The sequence below is a fragment of the Mobula birostris genome, chromosome 10 (assembly GCF_030028105.1).
Source record: "Mobula birostris isolate sMobBir1 chromosome 10, sMobBir1.hap1, whole genome shotgun sequence".
Taxonomy (NCBI): domain Eukaryota; kingdom Metazoa; phylum Chordata; class Chondrichthyes; order Myliobatiformes; family Myliobatidae; genus Mobula; species Mobula birostris.
This window is the reverse complement of record NC_092379.1, coordinates 35780230-35800939: the sequence shown is the minus strand read 5'-3', so window position 1 is coordinate 35800939 and position 20710 is coordinate 35780230. Positions and strand designations below refer to the sequence as shown.

At 47.0% G+C, this 20710-nt stretch overlaps 1 protein-coding gene across 1 annotated transcript in view; it reads right to left on the bottom strand.

Annotated features, from left to right (window-relative positions):
- LOC140203580 (uncharacterized) overlaps positions 1-20710 on the bottom strand; it is a 63216-nt gene that overhangs the window by 4621 nt on the left and 37885 nt on the right. The window contains exons 14-15 of the mRNA XM_072269625.1: positions 12497-12639; positions 9320-9411 (exon numbers count right to left, since the gene is read on the bottom strand). Of these exons, the coding sequence (XP_072125726.1) occupies positions 9320-9411; positions 12497-12639 (235 nt within the window). The remainder of the gene's footprint in view (positions 1-9319; positions 9412-12496; positions 12640-20710) is intronic.

The window sequence follows — 20710 nt, the reverse complement described above, 5'->3', positions numbered from 1 at the left end:
TATTCTGCCTTTCAAAGTGTACATAAAAGGCATTCATCTTAATTCAGCCATTTATGATGTTAGGTTTCACCTTGTAGGAAGTAATAGCATGCAAACTCTGCCAAAGCTAAGGTGCATCCGATTCTGTCTCTGGCTTCCCTTGGAACTGTTTTTTCATACTTAAGATAGCCTTCCATAGGTCATACAACACAGGAACAGGCCCCAGGCTGATCTACTTCATAGAAAGCCATTTAAGCTGCCTACTCCCATCAACCTGCACTGGGTTCATAGCCCTCCACAGCACTGCCATCCAGGTACCCATCCCAACTACTCTTAAATGTTGAAATTGAGCTCACATGCACAGACATCCCGCCTCTCCCGGAAGTTCCAGGAGTCACCCGCACATTGACAGCGGCTCCCTGATGGCTGCAAATTATGTACAATATCCTGGAAATGGATTTTTTTCACACACACACACACACACACACACACACACACACACACACACACACAGAGACACACACAGAGAGAGACACACACACAGATGGGGGAGGGGGGAGAGAGGGGGAGGGGAGAGGGTGGAGGGAGGAGGTGGGAGGGGAGAGGGGGCGCAGGGAGAGAGCATAGATGGATGGCAGAGTGTTCCACAAAAAGCAAAAAGAAAATATAAAACGTACTTCACCCCAGACTACACTAAAGAGTACCCCTGCCTAACAGGGGTCAAAATAATGACAGTGTTGCTCGCTGCACTGCTTGTAACAGTGACCTTTCTATTGCCCATGGTGGGTTAAGACTGTAAAAGACATGTTGAGGTGAGTTTAACAGGTGTCATTCATTCATTATCATAACTAACGTTATTTAAACTAGCCGGCTAGCTGCTAAGGAGCTACTCTATGCAGCTATCCCACCTCTCCCGGAAGTTCCAGGAGTCTCTCGCAAATTGATGGTGCTACCTCCCTGAAATGAGTTTTTGCAGGGTGGGATGTCTGCGTGCACCACTTGCATTTGCAGCTCATTCCACACTCTCATGACCCTCTGAGTTTCCCTTCATGTTCCCCTTTAAGCTTTTCACCTTTCACCCTCAACCCATGACCTCGAGCTGCAGTCCCACCCAACCTCAGTGGAAAAAGTCTGCTTGCATTTCCCCATCTATAGTCCAGTGACCCGACTGGTGGTGTAGTGGCATCAGAGTCCGACTTGGGGACGAAAGGTCCCCAGTTCGAATCCAGCCGGCTCCCCTGCACACTGCTCCATGCTGGGTCACATACTTCTCCTTATTTAGTGTGTTTCCACTTCTCTCCAACAGCACTCCCCGCAAGAAAACACACCAATGAAGACCAGGATTCAGTGAGAACAACCTGATTACCCCACTGCTCTTAACTTGAGTGACCTTGAAACTGGAATCTTTCTTGTTGGAACAGCACAGGTCACACTAACACAGGAGCTCGGCAGGTCAAGCACCATCTCTGGAGAGGAATAAACAGACCCCTCATCAGGACAGACTGGAAAGGAAGGGGACAGAAGCTGGAATAAAGTGGTGCGGGGACAGGAAGGAGTACAAGCTGGAAGGTGATAGGCGAGACCAGGTGAGGGGGAAGGGGGAAGGGGGTGTGAGAGGCTGGGAGGTAATAGGTGGAAGAAGTAAAGGGCCGGAGAACAGGGTATCTGATAGAGACCATGGAAGAAAGGGAAGGAGGAGGGGGGAACCAGAGGAAGTGAAGAGAAGGGTAAGAGAGGAGTCAGCATGAGGGCTGGAAACAGAGAGAAGGAGGGAGTGGGGAAAGATTACTGGAAGTTGGAGAACTCGGTGTTTGTGCCATTAGGCTGGAGGCTACCCAGATCGAATATGAGATGTTGCTCCACCAATCTGAGTGTGGCCTCTTAGAGCAGTAGAGGAGACAACCAACCTGCCAAAATGGGAATAGGAAGTTGAATTGAAATGGATAGCCATTGGGAGACCCTGCCTTTTGTGGCAGATAGAGTGAAGGTGCTCAAATATTTGATACCCCAATCTACGCCGAATCTCACCAATGTAGAGGAGGCTGCACCAAGTTACAGCAGGTGACCCAGGCAGACCTGCTGGTGAACTATCGCCTCACACGGAAGGACTGTTTAAGGGTCTAAATTGTGGTGAGAGAGGTGGTCTAGGGGCAGTTCACAGGGATAAGTGGAGGAGGGAGATCAGTGGGGAGGGATGAGTGGACAAGCAGAAAGCGAGAGTGGGGGGGGCAGGGAGAAGATGTGTTTAGTGGTAGGATCCTGCTGTAGATGGCAGAAGTTTTGGAGAGTAATGTGCTGGATACAGAGGCTCGTGGGCTGGTAGGTAAGGACAAAGGGAACCCAGTGTGCTGCAATGACAGTGTTTTCTCAAATGTTGCAAAGATGGACCAGTAGTAGTCATGAGATCCACTGCAAAGGCCCATGGATACAGCAGTAAATGCAAGAAACTTCAAACAAAAGACCGGAGATATTGGAGAAGCCATGGAATTTGTTTTCACAGTTCACAGTTGCAGCTGAAAGACTGGACAGGTGCATGATGGAAACAAGTCTAAAGTCATATAGCAGCTGATTGGGTAAATATGATCAGTACTATTTTCTTATATGGGGTGGGGGGCAAAACATTGAGACAGATTAGTTGAGCCAATTGGACTGTTTTGGAATTCAACTCCCATTTAATACTATGGTACCAAAGACATTTCCACATCAACAAGTGCTAATAAGAACAATCTGTGCACTCAGCAGAGAGACAGGTGAATAGTTGCCACATCTGACTGACTTGGCCTCCCCTCGTCCCTTCTCCACCCGCCCCACCGTTAAGGCTGATTTATGCTTCTGCGTCGGCTCTAACCTGTAGCTGATGCCGTAGCCTACGCAAGTGGTCTATGCCCTTGTGAGCATTTATACTTCTGCACTGGTGTGTCCGCGTCGCTCTGCAATTCACCGCCAAAACGCTAGTTGGCGATGGGGTTTCTATGCCACTGTGTTGAGTTTCTTCGTGTACTTCAAGCAGTGGCGACTGAAACTGAGCGCATCATGTTGCAGTTGGAGCTAATAAATGTTGAACAAGAGTTACTTTTATTGAAGTTACTGCAAGGTAGAAAGGAGGGAAGACGTGGGAGGAGATGGTGTGTACGAGCATTGAATGGATTGAGGCAGAAGGAGGGTGAATTTTCTGTGCTTGTCCGGCCACTGAGAGACAAGAAGCAACCAGAAATGCATAGGAGGAAATGCGATGCTATCAAGCCAACCAATCAGTTGTTGCTGTCTGCGTGACCGCAACGCGTGGTTACATTATTGGGGAGGTGTACGTCAGGCTACAGCGTAGGGTACGCGGCTACGCCGTACCTGTGCCATTAATTCAATGCAGAAGTATAAATTGCCCTCAACTCCTTTCATTTGGCCTAAGGAACATTTAAGTGACACCCACCTGACTTGGGAACACAAAAGAGGAAACTGACCAAAATAATTAATAAAAAGCAGGTAAAGATAGTAATATGCCTGAAGTCATTTTCAGATACGTTTGATAAAAACACAATTGGTGTTTATAATGTAAAGAAACAATCTTTCACAAAGGTAAGGTCAAATTTGGAGTATTGTGTGCAGTTCTGTTTACCTACTGAAAGAAAGGATATCAGTAAGATTGAAAGAGCGCACAGAAAATTTACAAGGACGTTGCCAGGACTTGAGGAACTGAGCTATAGGGAAAGGTTGAATAGGTTAGGACTTTATTCCCTGGTGTGTCGGGGAATGAGGGGAGATTTTATAGAGGTATCTAAAATTATGAGGGATGTAGATAGGATAAATGCAAGCAGGCTTTTCCTATGCTGGCAGGGTGAGACGAGAACTAGAGGTCATAGGTTAAAGGTGAAATACTTAAGGGTGAACCTTAAATCAGAGGGTGGTGCAAATGTGGAATCAGCTGCCAAAGGAAGTGGTGGATAAGGGTTTGATTTCAACGTTTGAGAGAAATTTGGATAAGTACATGGATGGGAGGGGTACGGAGGGCAAGGTTCAGGTGCAGGCAGCTGGGACTAAGTGGAATAATAGTTTGGGATGGACTGGACAGGACAAAGGACCTGATTCTGTGCTGTAGTGGCCTATGAGCCTAAAGGTGAATTATGACGGAACTGGAACTGACAGCTACACAGCAAAAGGTCCTGAGACTCTCGTAGCAGCAGCATCAAATACAATTTGAGACCAGGCCATGAAAGGAGATTTTAGAACAAGTGACCAGAGTTTGGTCGATGGGAAGTTTCATAGGAGTATCACAGAGGTGGGGAGAGAGGCAGAAAGGTTTTGGGAAGGGATTCCAGAGCTTGAGACACAGACAGCTAAAGGCACAGTCATCAATAGCAGAGTGCTTAAAGTCATGGTTGAACAAGATGCTGGAATTGGAGGTGCAGAGACTGGGGCTGGGGTGAATTGTAGGAGTGGGAGAGGATGCAGAAACAGGAGACGGGATTGGAAGCACGAGACTCAAGATTGAAATGTTGTTTAACCAGGTGTTTGGGTTGTTTGGTGAGGACAGAGGAGATGGATGAAAGGTCTTGGTGCATGTTAGAACAAGGCAGCAGTGTTTTGGGCGATTAAAAATTGTTACTCACTAAACAGGACATTGGGCAGGTGGTTTGACATTTTTTGGAAGGAGGTGCAGAGATAACAATGCAAGGTGGAAGTCTCAGAGTGTGGGAACATCTAGAGAATTAGAATCCAGTGGAAGACATCTGCTGTATACCGGACACTCAAGTGTGTCAGGGAAGTGAAGTATGTGCAGTGAAAATTACGACTGAGAAGGTGTTCAGGAAACTTAATGGCCTGAGGGTGGATAAATCTCCTGGACCTGATGGAATGCACCCTTGGGTTCTGAAGGAAGTAGCTGGAGAGATTGCGGAGGTATTAGCAATGATCTTTCAAGAATCGATAGATTCCGGCATTGTACTGGATGACTGGAAAGTTGCAAATGTTACTCTGCTATTTAAGAAGGGTCGGAGCAGCAGAAAGGAAGCTACAGACCTGCTAGCCTGACATCAGTGGTTCGGAAATTGTTGGAATCGGTTGTTAGGGATGAAATTACAGAGCACCTGGAGGCACATGACAAGATAGGCCAGAGCCAGCATGGCTTCCTGAAAGGAAAATCCTGCCTGACAAATCTACTGCAAATTTTTGAGGAGATTGCAAGCAGGGTAGACAAAGGAGATGCAGTAGACATGGTGTATTTGGATTTTCAAAAGGCCTTTGACAAAGTGCCCACAAGCGGCTGCTTAGCAAAATAAGCACCCATGGAATTACAGGGACGTTACTAGCATGGGTGGAGCATTGGCTGAACGGCATAAAACAGAGTGGGAATAAAGGGATCCTATTCTGGCTGCCGCTTACCAGTGGAGTTCCATGGGTCGGTGTTGGGACTGCTGCTTTTTACAATGTACGTCAATAATTTGGACTATGGGATTAATGGATTTGTGGCTAAGTTTGCCGATAATACCAAGATAGGTGAAGGAAACAGAGAGCCTGCAGAGAGACTTAGATAGTTCAGGGGAATGGGCAAAGAAGTGGCAAGTGAAATACAATGTTGGAAAGTGTATGGCCATGCACTTGGGTGGAAGAAATAAACAGGCAGACTATTATTTAGATGGGGAGATAATTCAAAATGCAGAGATGCAAAGGAACTTGGGGGTCCTTGTGCAGGATAGCCTAAAGGTCAACCTCCAGGTTGAGTTGGTGGTGAACGTGACGAATGCAATGTTGGTATTCATTTCTGGAGGTATAGAATAAAAGAGCAGGGATGTGATGTTGGGGCTCTATAAGGCATTCATGTGACCACACTTGGAGTATTGTGTGCAGCTTTGGGCTCATTATTTTAGAAAGAATATACTGACATTGGAGAGGGTTCAGCGAAGAGTCACGAGAATGATTCCAGGAATGAAAGGGTTACCGTATGAGGAACGTCTGGCAGCTCTTGGGCTGTATTCCCTGCAGTTCAGGAGAATGAGGGGAGGGGGATCTCATAGAAACATTCCAAATGTTAAAAGGCCTGAACAGATGAGATATGATAAAGTTATTTCCCATGTTCGGGGAGTCTAGGACAAGAGGGCACGACTTCAAGATTGAAGGACATCCATTTAGAAGAGAGATGCGGAGAAATTTCTTTAGTCAGATGGTGGTAAATTTGTGGAATTTGTTGCCACAGGTGGCTGTGGAGGCCAAATCATTGGGTGTATTTAAGGCAGAGATAGATAGGTTCTTGATTAGCCAGGGCATCATGAAGAGGAAAGGGGAATGGGGATGACTGGAAGAATTGGATGGCAGAGCAGACTCGATGGGCTGATGGGCCTACTTCTACTCCTCCATCTTATGGTCTTATGATTAAGGGGAGGTTTCTCTGGTGAGGGACACTAAGGTTGGGCTTGGGGCTTTTGTTAGGAAGAGATGAAGAGAGAAGACGCCAGAGAGAAGAGGTGAAGGGCCTGTTCCCCTGCTGTACTTGTCTCTCCACGTTGACTAAATCTTCAGTGACTAATTCTGATTTGTGTGCAAGACTTTGGTCTAAACCCAGTGAACAGCACAGAAAGCTACCTCAAAAAGAAATGTAACAGAGGGAAAAAATTAAAAGGAAACGAAACACATGACATGCTTTTTACGAGTTTCTGCTACGCAAAAGTCGCAAGGCGGTAAATCCTGCACCTCTCTGGTGTGCAACACGAAGCAGCGTTTACCTTAATCCACTTTATTAATTAAAGCAGTCAAAAGAATGATGTAATATACAAATTAGGAGAAAGACGTCCACTGGTAACAGGTTAAACGTGCCTAACACAATCTCTAAAATCATTCAAAAAGCTAACAGAGATTAAATTACGTGATTTGCAATATTGAAATGGCATCCCAAATGTGACTAGACCACTGGAATGATACAATATTGTGTAATTCTGGTCGGGAAGAGAAGCTTAGCTATTGAAAAATCTACTTTAACTAGTACGTACAGAAGCAATGGCTGCCTAACCAAACCATCAGGTAATCACAGCATCCACTGGCACTGCTGTTCAAGTCACTGGAATAATGAGGTCGGCATTGAAAGTTATTTCAATAACTGTCTAACGGGCACTCTTTCTTTTAATGTTAAAAAAGATTAAAAGGGAAATTGAGGTAGGTCAAAACTTATAGCACATCATTCAGCAACGTGGGGACAATGAGTGCAGACACATGAGGCCCCATTAAATGTGGGCCCCACCTTAGGACCCATCAATGTGGAACCCACCCCTTCACCAGGCCCCATCAAATGCGAAATCCTCTCCTACATCTGGGTCAGGACCCATTAATGTGGACCACTTCCCCAAGCCAAGGCCCATCCAACGTGGGCCCCTCCTCTGCCACCCCATCCGAGAACAGTTTCAGATTGGACAACATCTTCAGTTTTAATTCGAGCATTTGCCACTGGATGCTGGGAATACAAGCGAGGGTGTTTTGGGAAAGGAGGAGGAGGCATACTGGATACAAGTGACTGTCGACAGAGCAGCAAAGCTAATAACCTCACATCCTTGTTAACAGTTAAACCCATCGGATACACAATGCCACTGGGTACACTACAGTCAATGAAAATAATTAGGGGGAGTAGACAGCTTGATATCTCAAGCTAAATTGAGACAGCAGAAAGACTGCAGAACTAGAATCTACAAGGCAGCTAAAATCCAGTGACACTATGTACGAGACGTTTACATTTCCAGGGGTAATTCTTTAAAGAGTGTTGTGTATGTGGCCTGGCTACACAACAATGCTATTAATAAAAATGCTGGAGACAGGAGCGAAGTTTCATGGTTCTTTACCAGTAGAAAACGATGCAGAACACACACATACGTATCAATGTGCGCCTAATAGCGCATGCAACGATGTGTTACTACAACATAAAGTAGTCCCCATATCATACAGTAGGCTGACCCGGCTGATGCTGTAGTGGCGTCACCCCGAGTTTGAATCCAGCCGGCTCCCCTGCACGCTTTCCATCCATGCTGGGTTACGAGCTGGTGATCTCTTTGGAAACTCACCCGGCAGAAGGCAATGGCAAACCACTGCTGTAACTTGCCTCGTACGCGGTTCCCCACTCCGTCAGAGAGGCGTGGAGGGAAATCGTCCGCCAACTGGAGAAACTCCGGATGTGACATAACTTGCCTTTTTCCTATACGGTACAAAGAGAGAGTGAAGAAGGTTTTCAAAGATGTCAGTGGCAGATCTCGTTGCAAGTCTGGAGGGCCGTTTCTTCACTCCTTTCTACGATAAGGCAAGCACTAGATAAGAAGGAAAATGTGCAGATTAGATATTAAACGGAGACAAAATGGGAACGCTGCTGAAGATAATCAGAACACGCATCTATCTGTAAGCTATGACGATAACTTGTGGGAATTCCAGCGATGGAGTATGTCATTTCTAAAATATTGCAAGTGAATTCATACAATTGCCAACTCTTAATTGCTGTTGCTTCAAGACCTATTCGGGCAGATGGGACTCGTCAGCTCATCGAGGAGAAGGAAAATTCTGATCTCAAACCTCTGCTGCCTTGCGGCTGTACCCACTCACAGGGAAGGCTTCGGGAGTAAACCCGGAGCTGGAGTCCCTAAGGCAGTCCTACGCTGACTGACAACTCCTGTGGTGCTCCTGGTACCAAACTCAATCTGCCATTCCTTTGGGTGCGTGCAGACGGGGAGCTTGCTACATGGGGCAACAGCTTGCTCTCCATATCGTACTGCTACCTCCCTGAAATGAGTTTTTGTAGGGTGGGATGTCTGGCACTAGATTTTAACACCCGTTCCTAAACCCTAAGAATCACCTAATATAAACACAGAACTCTTTACTGAGGATTGTACTCAAAACTCTGGATTGGTTCTTAAAATATTCAGCTTACAGAAACAGGGAGGCAAGTAAGAGACAGAACTGAGAACTTCATGCTTGGCTCTATAACAAGGTTTATAATTCTGAACAATTAGTAAATCCCTTTAACTGGAAACAGTTCCAAATATCACAGCATCGTTCCAGCACCTCGAATAACCCTCTTGCTGGTTCAGAGTTTTGAATCCATAATTTGTGTTTTATCCCCTTTAATGAACGTGCTGAGGACTGCATGTTTTTCCCCGACCCTCACTCGTTACATGTGCAGATTACAAAGCACACATCTTTAGCTTAAAGAGCCTTTTCTACCATCAGTGCCCCCACAGCAGGAACCCAGCAGACACCCATCTTGTCTTGTGCTCATCTTCAGAGTCCCAGTGACAGACTCTAGGACAATGCAGGCCACAACTGCTTGAAGGGAGAATGCTTATGCTCGTACCGAGCTGGGTCCAAAGCCACAACTTACCAGTCATGGCTTCCTGCGCAAAGTACTTTACGTCCATATCTTGGTCCTGACCCAATTTCTCCAGTATTGGTTTGAACTTGTTCTGTAAAGTGCTGTGATTTAAAAGCAATTTTTAGTACCTGTGACCTTCAAAACAAGACAGCAGCACATTCACTTAAATCCAAAGTGGTACTGGATACTACCCAGATTAAAATCTCCTCTTTCTGCCTCTCACGCAGGCTCCCACTACCACAACTGATCGTTCACTGGCCAGATACGGGTCAGAGCTCAACTAGCAGAGTACGGTCACAAACTGCAGCTGAGCTCATTTAGGTTAGTGGATGCAAAAGGAGAATAATTTGGATGCCGCATTTTTATGCCGTTGAAGACAGGGGGCACTGAATGCATAAACTTCCTTTTAATGCAATCCATCTGTTATTGCTTTCCACACAAATTCCAATCAAATCACAAATGCACAATTTCACAAAAATCGTTCACCGGACGGGTTGGCGGGGTGGAGATACGTCGCTACCAAAGGAGGTGTAGGGCGCTCCTTCCCTCCGCAGCCCTGCAGGTCACCCTTGGGCAAGGTGCAACACCTGCTTAAGACCCCCCACCTGATCAGGGTCACGCGATGCCGTGGGAGCAGATGGTGGACGGTCATGTGTGCAGCCGGTGCAGATCACAAGTCCTGGTTGTGCGACCACATTCCCTGTGATAAACCTCTGCTTACGTCACATTTGGAGTACTGAATTCAGCTCTGGCCTCCCCTTTAGAAGGGTGGAGATTTTAGAGAAGGTGCAGAAGGTGTTTACAGGACGTTGCCTGTGAGAAACCTCTGGTTCAGTCACATTTGAAGTACTGAATTCAGCTCTGGTCTCCCGTTTAAAGGGTCTGAAAAAGGTACAGAAGACATGCTGGCTGGTACTGCAGATGTTACCGGAGAGGTTGCTTTCTCCAGGGTGATGGAGTCTGAGGGAGGGACGAGCTGATAGAAGTTTACAAAATTCTGAGGCAAAGACAGACGGCTCACAGTTGAGATGTAAGAGCCAGAAGAGAACAGCTCAAAGATGTGCTGAGGATTTGAGTACCTGGAACACACCGACAGGTCTGGTGGAACTGGATGCAGGTATGAAACAAGTGTTTATGATCCACAGAAGGGTCACGGTCTGAAACGTCGATGGTTATTCATTTCCATGGACGCTGCCTGACCTGCTGAGTTCCTCCAGCGTTTTGTGTGAGCATTGAAGTATCTAAGACACTGTTAGACAGGCAAATGAACGTGCGGAGAATGGAGGATATCGGCCACGTGCGGGCAAAAGGACACGGTTCAATGAGGCGCTGCTTTATTTATAAAGTCTGCAGGTGTTGGAAACCCAGAGCAACACACGCAAAATGCTGGAGGACCTCAGCAGGTCAGGTAGCACCTATGGAAATGAATAAACAGGTGACGTTTCGGGCCCAGACCCTTCGTCCGGACTGAAAAGGAAGAATTAGTTTGGCACAACATTGTGGGCCAATGGACCTGTTCTACAGGTTCAGTGAGCAAGACAGAGGGATGTGGAGTTAGTGTGGCTGAGTGGGTTTACTATAGCAAGGAGTGATTGTCAGTATAGATGTAATGGACAAGAGGGCATGCTTCTATACAGTTCAACTGACTATATCCAGAACCCAAGCTTTGCTTGAAACACCCTCCACCATCCTCAGCCAACTTTTAACCCACGTTGCCAGCTTGCCAGAAGTTTTAACAATAAGGACCAGCCTCCCGTGCAGGATGCTGTCAAAGGTCTCACAGAAGTCCATGCAGACGACATATATTGCATGACACACGAACAAAATGGTTTAATTACTGTGTTCGGCTCCCAAAAGGCCACTGGGAGCTGGGGAACAGATATACAGGCAGATACGACCATGCCACACAGGAGCAAAATCAGGCCATTCAGCCCATCGAGTCTACTCTGCTATTCCATCACAGCCAATTCATTATCCCCCTCAACCCCAGTCACGGAAAGACTTAAAAATAGGGTCACTGAGTGGCTGATTTCAACTTCCCCTGTACTGAATGGAACTTCCTGAGCGCCAGAGGCTTCAATGGGTCAAAATTGATAACTGTGTCTAGTGGGGTAACACCAGACAGTATGCAGACACTCCAAGTTGGCATGGCGATGTAACACAGCTTACGAGGAAATGAGCCGGGCAGATGATCAAATTTTCAGCCATAATTGTAATTCCCTCAGTTTTAAGATGGTTACAGATTAAAACTGATCCTTGGGTGAAGGTGCTGAGGTGCAGAAGGGCTAATTGCAACGGTGTTAGGCAGGAATAGGAGAAGGTAAACTGGGAAGCAGCTGCTCGAGGGGCAAACAACACCTCCGACACGGGGGACCCTTTTAAAAGGCCAGTTGATTGGAGTTCCTCAGGTAGCGTGGGTGATGAGAGACCAAGTGTGCAAGGTCAGTCTTACAACCTTACAAAAAGGAATATTGCGCATTGCTTGGGAAAGCTGTAGTAAAATGAGGTCCTTGGAATACAAAGGCAGTGGAGAGACCTTAAACAGGTAATTTGGAGGGTAGCAACGGGCCACTAAATGTTCTTGGCGAGGATGTCCTTTCTTTAAAAAAAATGGGGAGAAGGCAGGCGAGTGGGATTGAGGGGAATAATAAATCAGCCATGATAGAATGGCCGTGCAGTATCGATGGGCCGAAGGGCCTGTTTCTGCTCCTGTGTCTTATGGCCTTAACCTCTGGATAGAGAAGAAGATCATTTAAGAGTACCAAAGGATCAAGGTCAAGCAGGAAAGTGAGGCAAACACCACAGGGGAGGGGGAGGCCTGAGGGTTAAGTTTATGCCCCTCCCCCACGCAGTACATGGAATGAGCTGCCAGAGGAACTGGTTGAGGCAGGCACATTAACAACTTCAATAAGGACAGGTACGCGGGCAGGAAAGGTTTAGAGCAAGGGTGCACAACTATTTTGGTGCCATGGATCATTACGCTAGGGGTCCATGAACCCCAGGTTGAGAACCTGGGACGATGGGACCGGCAGAGACGGTGGTCTTGCCCGGATTGGACCTGTGGGTACAAAAGACGGTGCGACTCCATCACTAAACGCCACCACAGTGGCGTCTCAATTTCCATTCCAAACTGGAGGTGAAACATTCTCCACAGGCCGGGTTATAAGCCCCAACTCAAATACTTACCTGGCATCTAAAACCGGTCCTATTTTCTGCAATGATTTAGCCACGTTGAAGCGAATGTTTGCCACCTGATCGCCTGCCATCTGGAGAACCGTCGGCAGCATGTGCTTTGCTGTGATTTCTTGGCCACAGGCTTCAGACAACACCTAAAAAAAACCAGCAGAAAATGCAAACGTTCATTCACAGCCCCGAACTTCACGAAGCAAGACTGAAGAAAAGATCATCGATCTGATTTGTGCGACGCTCAGAATGTATTTTGCCCCATGATAAAAAGGCATAGTCCACACTGGCACCAATGATCATCCGCAAGGAGAGAGATGAGGTCCTGCAACAGAGATTTACAGATCAATAGATAAGTTGTAAAGAAGAAGTGCTAGTATATTGTAATCGCTGGACTACCCCTTCTGCCATGTACGAGCGAGTTTAGAAACAGGAAGGCAGGACGGCTGAAATGTACAAAGTGTGGGTGCAGAGCAGACAGCATCACTGGGATCTCTTCCATGGCAAGGTGACCCGAGCCAAGAGGGAACCAGGATTATAAGACGCAAGAGCGGAATTCGGCTATCGAGTCAAATATGATGGCAGAATATAGCATTAATGGTCAGACTCTTGGCACTGTGGAGGATCAGAGGAATCTTGGGGTCTGAGTCCATAGGACACTCAAAGCTGCTACGCAGGTTGACTCTGCGGTTAAGGAGGCATACGGTGCATTGGCCTTCATCAATCGTGGGATTGAGTTTAAGAGCCGAGAGGTAATGTTACAGCTATATAGGACCCTGGTCAGACCCCACCTGGAGTACTGTGCTCAATTCTAGTTGCCTCACTACAGGAATGACGTGGAAGCCATAGAAAGGGTGCAGAGGAGATTTACAAGGATGTTGCCTGGATTGGGGAGCATGCTTTATGAGAATATGTTGAGTGAACTCGGCCTTTTCTCTTTGCAGCGACGGAGGATGAGAGGTGACCTGATAGAGGTGAACAAGATAATGAGAGGCATTGATTGTGTGGATAGTCAGAGGCTTTTTCCCAGGGCTGAAATGGCTAGAACGAGAGGGCATAGTTTTAAGGTGCTTGGGAGTGGGTACAGAGGAGATGTCAGTGGTAAATGAGGTGGAGGATAAATGCGTGGCTGAGGGATTGGAGCAGGGGGCAGGGATTCAGATTTCTAGATCATTGGGACCTCTCTTGGGCCAGGTGTGCCCTGTACGAAAAGGACGGGTTGCACTTCAATCTGAGGGGGACCAATATCCTGGCAAGGAGGTTTGCTAAGGCTACTGAGAGTTTAAACTAGAATGGTTGGCGGGTGGCAACCGAACTGAAGAGACTAGGGAAGAGGGGGTTGGCTCACAAATAGAGAAAGCTTGTAGACAGTGCGAGAGGGAGGATAGGCAGGTGATAGAGAAAGGATGCTCCCAGACCGAATGTTTGAGATACGTCTATTTTAACGCAAGGAGTGTTGTGAACAAAGCGGATGAGCTTAGAGCGTGGATCAGTACTTGGAGATATGATGTGGTGGCCATTAGAGACTTGGATGGCTCAGGGACAGGAATGGTTACTTCAATTGCTGGGTTTTAAAAGTTTCAAAAAGGACAGGGAGGGAGGCAAAAGAGTTGGGGGCGTGGCACTGTTGATCAGAGATAGTGTCACAGCTGCAGGAAAGGTGGACGCCATGGAGGGATTGTCTACGGGGTCTCTCTGGGTGGAGGTTAGGAACAGAAAGGGGTCAATTACTTTACTGGGTGTTTTTCACAGGCCGCCCAATAGTAACAGGGATAGCGAGGAGCAGATAGGGAAACAGATCCTGGAAAGGTGTAATAATAACAGAGTTGTCATGATGGGAGGCTTTAATTTCCCAAATATCGATTGGCGTATCCCAAGAGCAAGGGGTTTAAGATGGGGTGGAATTTGTTAGGTGTGTTCAGGAAGGTTTCTTGACACAATATGTAGATAAGCCTACAAGAGAAGAGGCTGTACTTGATCTGGTGTTGGGAAATGAACCTGGTCAGGTGTCAGGTCTCTCAGTGGGAGAGCATTTTGGAGATAGTGATCATAATTCTATCTCCTTTACCATAGCATTGGAGAGGGATAGGAGCAGACAAGTTAGGGAAACGTTTAATTGGAGCAAGGGGAAATATGAGGCTATCAGGCAGGAAACTGGAAACAGATGCTCTTAGGGAATAGTATGGACGAAATGTGGCAAATGTTCAGGGGATGTTTGTGTGGAGCTCTGCATGGGTACATTCCGATGAGACAGGGACGTTACGGTAGGGTACAGGAACCGTGGTGTACAAAGGCTGTAATAAATCTAGTCAAGAAGAAAAGAAAACCTTACAAAAGGTTCAGAGAGCTAGGCAATGTTAAAGATCGAGAAGGTTATAAGGCTAATAGGAAGGAGCTTAAGAAGGAAATTAGGAGTGCCAGAAGAGGCCATGAGAAGGCCTTGGCAGGCAGGGTTAAGGAAAACCCCAAGGCATTCTACAAGTATGTGAAGAGCAAGAGGATAAGATGTGAAAGAACAGGACCTATCAAGTGTGACAGTGGGAAAGTATGTATGGAACCGGAGGAAATAGCAGAGGTACTAAATGAATATTTTACTTCCGTATTCACTATGGAAAAGGATCTTAGTGATTGTCATGATGACTTGCTGCAGACTGACAAGCTTGAACATGTAGATATTAAGAAAGAGGATGTGCTGGAGCTTTGGGAAAGCATCAAGTTGGATAAGTCGCCAGGACCGGATGAAATGTACCCCAGGCTACCGTGGGAGGCGAGGGAGATTGCTGAGCCTCTGGCGATGATCTTTGCATCATCAACGGGGACGGGAGAAGTCCTAGAGGATTGGAGGGTTGCCGATGTTGTTCCTTTATTCAAGAAAGGGAGTAAAGATAGCCCTGGAAGTTATAGACCAGTGAGTCCTACCTCAGTAAGTTGATGGAGAAGATCCTGAGAGGCAGGATTTATGAACATTTGCAGAGGTATAACATGATTAGGAATAGTCAGTATGGCTTTGTCAAGGGCAGGTCAAGCCTTACGAGCCTGATTTAATTTTTTGAGGATGTGACTAAACACAATGATGAAGGAAGAGCAGTAGATGTAGTGTATATGGATTTCAGCAAGGCATTTGATAAGGTACCCCACGCAAGGCTTATTCAGAAAGTAAGGAGGCATGGGATCCAAGGGGACATTGCTTTGTGGATCCAGAACTGGCTTGCCCACAGAAGGCAAAGAGTGGTTGTAGGCAGGTCATATTCTGCATGGAGGTTGGCCTCAGGTATCTGTTCTGGGACCCTTACTCTTCGTGATTTTTATAAATGACCTGGATGAGGAAGTGGAAGTGGAGGGATGGCTTAGTAAGTTTGCTGAGACACAAAGGTTGGAGGTGTTGTGGGTAGTGTAGAGGGCTGTCAGACGTTAGAGCGGGACATTGATAGGATGCAAAACTGGACTGAGAAGTGGCAGATGGAGTTCAACCCAGATAAGTGTGAAGTGGTTCATCTTGGTAGGTCAAATATGATGGCAGAATATAGTATTAATGGTAAGACTCTTGGCAGTGTGGAGGATCAGAGGGATCTTGGGGTCCGAGTCCATAGGACGCTCAAAGTTGCTGCGCAGGTTGACTCTGTGGTTAAGAAGGCATACGGTGTATTGGCCTTCATCAATCATGGAACTGAATTTAGAAGCCGAGAGGTAATGTTGCAGCTATATAGGACCCTGGTCAGACCCCACTTGTAGTACTGTGGTCACCTCACTACAAGAAGAATGTGGAAACCATAGACAGGGTGCAGAGGAGATTTACAAGGATGTTGCCTGGATTGGGGAGCATGACTTATGAGAATGGGTTGAGTGAACTCGGCCTTTTCTCCTTGGAACGATGGAGGATGAGAGGTTACCTGATACAGGTGTGTAAGATGATGAGAGGCATTGATCATGTGGATAGTCAGAGCCTTTTTCCCAGGTCTGAAATGGTTGCCACAAGAGGACACAGGTTTAAGGTGCTGGGGAGTAGGTACAGAGGAAATGTCAGGGGTAAGTTTTTTACTCAGAGAGTGGTGAGTGTGTGAAATGGGCTACCGGCATCGGTGGTGGAGCCAGATATGATAGAGTCTTTTAAGAGACTTTTGGATAGGTACATGGAGCTTAGAAAAATAGATGGCTACAGGTAAGCCGAGTAATTTCTAAGGTAGGGACATGTTCGGCACAACCTTGCGGGCTGAAGGGCCTGTATTGTGCTGTGGTTTTCTATGTTTCAATGCAAGTTTATTTTATGCAGAGAGTGGTGAGTGTGTGGGGTGGGCTGCCAGAGGCGGCGGTGGAGGCGGAAACGATCGGGTTTTTGAAGAGACACCTGAATGGATACATGGAGCTTAGAAAAATAGAGGGCTATAGGTAAGCGGAGTAATTTCTAAGGTAGGGACATGCTCGGCACAGCTTTGTGGGCCGAAGGGCCTGTATTGTGCTGTAGGTTTTCTTTGTTTCTATGAGTCTCCTCTGCCATTCCATCATGGCTGATTTATTTTTCCTCTCAACCCCATTCTTCTGCCTCCTCCCGTATCCTTTCACGCCCTTCACAAATCAAGAATCTATCAACCTCCACTTTAAATATACTCAATGACTTGGCCTCCAAAGCCGTCTGTGACAATGAATTCCACCGATTCAGTACCCTCTGGCTAAAGAAATTCCTCCTCACTTCTGCTGTAAAGGGACGTCCTTCTATTCTGAGGCTGTGCCCTCTGGTCCCAGACTCTTGCACTATTGGAAACCGCCTCTGTGCGTCCCTTTTATCCATATCTTTGCTCGAGCACTTTGGGAGGGTTTAAGCTGGTGAGGCAGCAGGGCTGGGACACAGAATACTAGTGTAGCAGGTGTTAACTCAGAATTCTATGTCAAACTCACTGAACAGGCAGGTCCGGTAAGCAGAGCAGGCAGAAATAAGTGGGAAAGCACGAGAGGGCTGGGAGGTTTAACCACATGTTTCCGAACACAGAAATTCACAGCACATTACAAGCCCTTCGGCCCACAATGTTGTGCCGACCAGGTAACCTACTCTAGAAACTGCTTAGAATTTCCCTAGCGCAGCAGTCCCCAACCACCGTGCTGCGGACTGGTCCCATGCCGCGAGGAAACGACATGTTTTGGCGATAGGAGTTGCTGCACCTTTCCTCATTCCCTGCCGCGCCCTGTTCAGCTTGAACACACGCGAGGTCATTACCCGCACGTCATCCATGTCAGCGCGGGAAGAAGATCAGCTTGAGCTTGCAAATGACGGCGGGCTGAAAAGTATGTTTGACATAACATCTCTGCCAGCATTCTGGATCAAAGTCAAGGCTAAATATCCTGAGATAGCCATGAAAGCACTGAAATCCGTGCCTCCATTTCCAAAATATCTCTGCAATGAATGCAACAAAAACAAAATTGCTGAATAGACTGGACATAAGGAACCCCCTTTGAATATCGCTGTCTCCCATCAGCCTGTGATAGGACCGTCTTGTTGCAGGGAAACAAGCTCAGGTCTCCCACTGATTCAGCGATATTGGTGTGTTGCAATGATTTTATTTGTTCATACGGGGAAAATACGTGCTGTGTGTTTAACATCCAAACGTTACTTAAAATGTTATGATGCTATTGATTTATAAGTGACTTGCAGAACCATATAACAATTACAGCACAGAAACAGGCTATCTCGGCTCTTCTAGTCCGTGCTGAACTCTACTCTCACCTAGTCACATCGACCTGCACTCAGCCCATAACCATCCATTCCTTTCCTGTCCATATACCTATCCAGTTTTTCTTTAAATGATAATATTGAACCTGCTCTACCACTTCTACTGGAAGTTCGTTCAACACTTACTTCAAGCTTACCTGTCCTCCCCCGATAATTGACTTATCACTATATTCATGCGAGGAAAATATGCGCTGTCTGTTTAATATTAAATTCGTTAGATAAACCCTTTAAGAAATGCTGGTCCGCAAGAATATTGTCAATATTAAACCGGGCCGCAGTGCAAAAAATGTTGGGCTCCCTGCCCTAGCGCATAGCCCTCTATTTTTCTAAGCTCCATGCACCCAAGAGGCTCTTAAAAGGCCCTATTGTATCCACTTCCACCACTGCCCCTGGCAGTGCATTCCACGCACCCACCACTCTCTGCGTGAAAAACTTACCCCCGACATCCCTTTGTACCTACTTCCAAGCACCTTAAAAGTACGCCCTCTCGTTCTAGCCATTTCAGCCCTGGGAAAAAGCCTCTAACTATCCACGTGATCAACGCCTCTCATTATCTTGTACACCTCTTTCAGGTCACCTCTCATCCTCCGTTGCTCCAAGGAGAAAAGGCCAAGTTCACTCAACCTATTCTCATAAAACACGCCCTCCAATCCAGGCTTCATGCTTGTAACTCTCCTCAGCACTCTCTATATAGTATCCACATCCTGCCTGTCGTGAGGTGACCACAACTGAACACAGTACTCCAAGTGGGGTCTGACCGAGGTCTTATATAGCTGTAACATTTTGATGCACTATCAATAACTCCGAAAGACTGGAAGTAGAGTAAATATTGAAAGGCTTTTATTAGCAGTAAAATGTGATCTCCATCATGCTGAGTGTCTGCTCTTGGACTGAGAGGAGGAGCAGTGACACAATCGCCTTTATTTAGGGGTCTATGGGAGGAGCCACAGGAGCAGTCAGCAGAGGGACGTGTCCAGACAGGTAACCCAGTTACAACATATATATATGGTTTACCACACATTACCTCACAGCTCTTGAACTCACTCGCACGGTTGATGAATGCCAACACACCATGCGCCTTCTTAACAACACTGTCAACCTGCGCAACAGCTTTGAGTGTCCTATGGACACGGACCCCAAGATCTCTCATATCCTCCACAATGCCAAGCATCTTACCATTGATATTATATTCTGGTTTTAACAGAGAACTCCAGTGAGCTGGCCAATGATCAGTACAGGGATTATATTATTCCTGTAAGTATAGGAACATGGTTGAGGGATGGGAGCACAACGTCCTGGGTTACAGATGCCCTAGGGACAGGGGGAAGGGTTTGAGTGTTACACTAATCAGAGAGGGTATTACAAGTGACTGCTGAAGCTGGAATCTAGAGCGACAAACAAACTCAATGCAGATCTGTGAGAGGAAAGTGGACTGGATCAAAACCCTGCATCAGGGACTGGGATGGGGGGGGACTGTGGAATGGTGGGGAGAAAGGAGTCTGAGGTGACTGGTGCACTGATGGCAGGAGAGGAGCGAAGGAGGAGCAGAGACAGTGACAGGCAGAGGACGACAGGGGGAACGAGGAAATAACATCGCGAGGGAGATGGGACAAGGTAGGGACAGTGTGAAGGTGCGGACTGACAGCAGGAACACAAAGAGCTACAAGGGTTGGACTCTGATAAATAACGGAGGTGGTAACAGGTTCGGGGAGAGGGGTGAACACTAGATGAATCTAGACAGGGGAGAGAGAGTGTGAGTGAGGCGAAAGAGCGAGAGTGTGCGAGGGAGTGCGCATGGGGTGAGGGGTGGGAGAATGGGCCTCGGCCTTTCCTATCAACTTAACTGTACCTACCTCTGGAGATTTGTCTTTCAGCCCCACTCACATGCCGACTCGTGAAAATCTTGCTCTTTACATCCCTTTTTAACATCTTTCTCTCTCACTTTTAACCTCGGGGCTTTAGACTCCCCCGATGATGCGGGGGCGGGGGGAGGGTCGAGTAAGTTGGGGGATAGAGTTCAAGAGTGCGAGGTAATGTTGCAGCTCTATAAAACTCTGGTCAGACCACACTGGCGTCCAGCTTTGGTAGCCTTGTCATAGGAAGCATGGAGAAGATCTAGAGGGGACACAGGGGAGACTTGCCAGGCTGCTGCCTGCATTAGAGAGCGCGTCTTATGAGGAAAGGTTGAGTGAGTTGGGGCTTTATCTGTTTGGAGTGAAGGAGGATGAGAGGTGTCGATAGAGTGGACAGCCAGAGACTTTTCCCCAAGGCAGAAATGGCCAATACCAGAGGCATAATTTTGAGATGATTGGAGGAAGGTACACAGGTAAGATTTTTGTTTCACACACACAGAGTGGGTGGGTGTGTGGAATGCCCTGCCAGGCGTGATGGTAGAGGCAGATGCATTGGGGGCATTTGACAAATTCTTAGATAGGCACACAGATGATAGAAAAATGGAGGGCTATGTAGGAGGGAACGGTTAGATTGATCTCAGA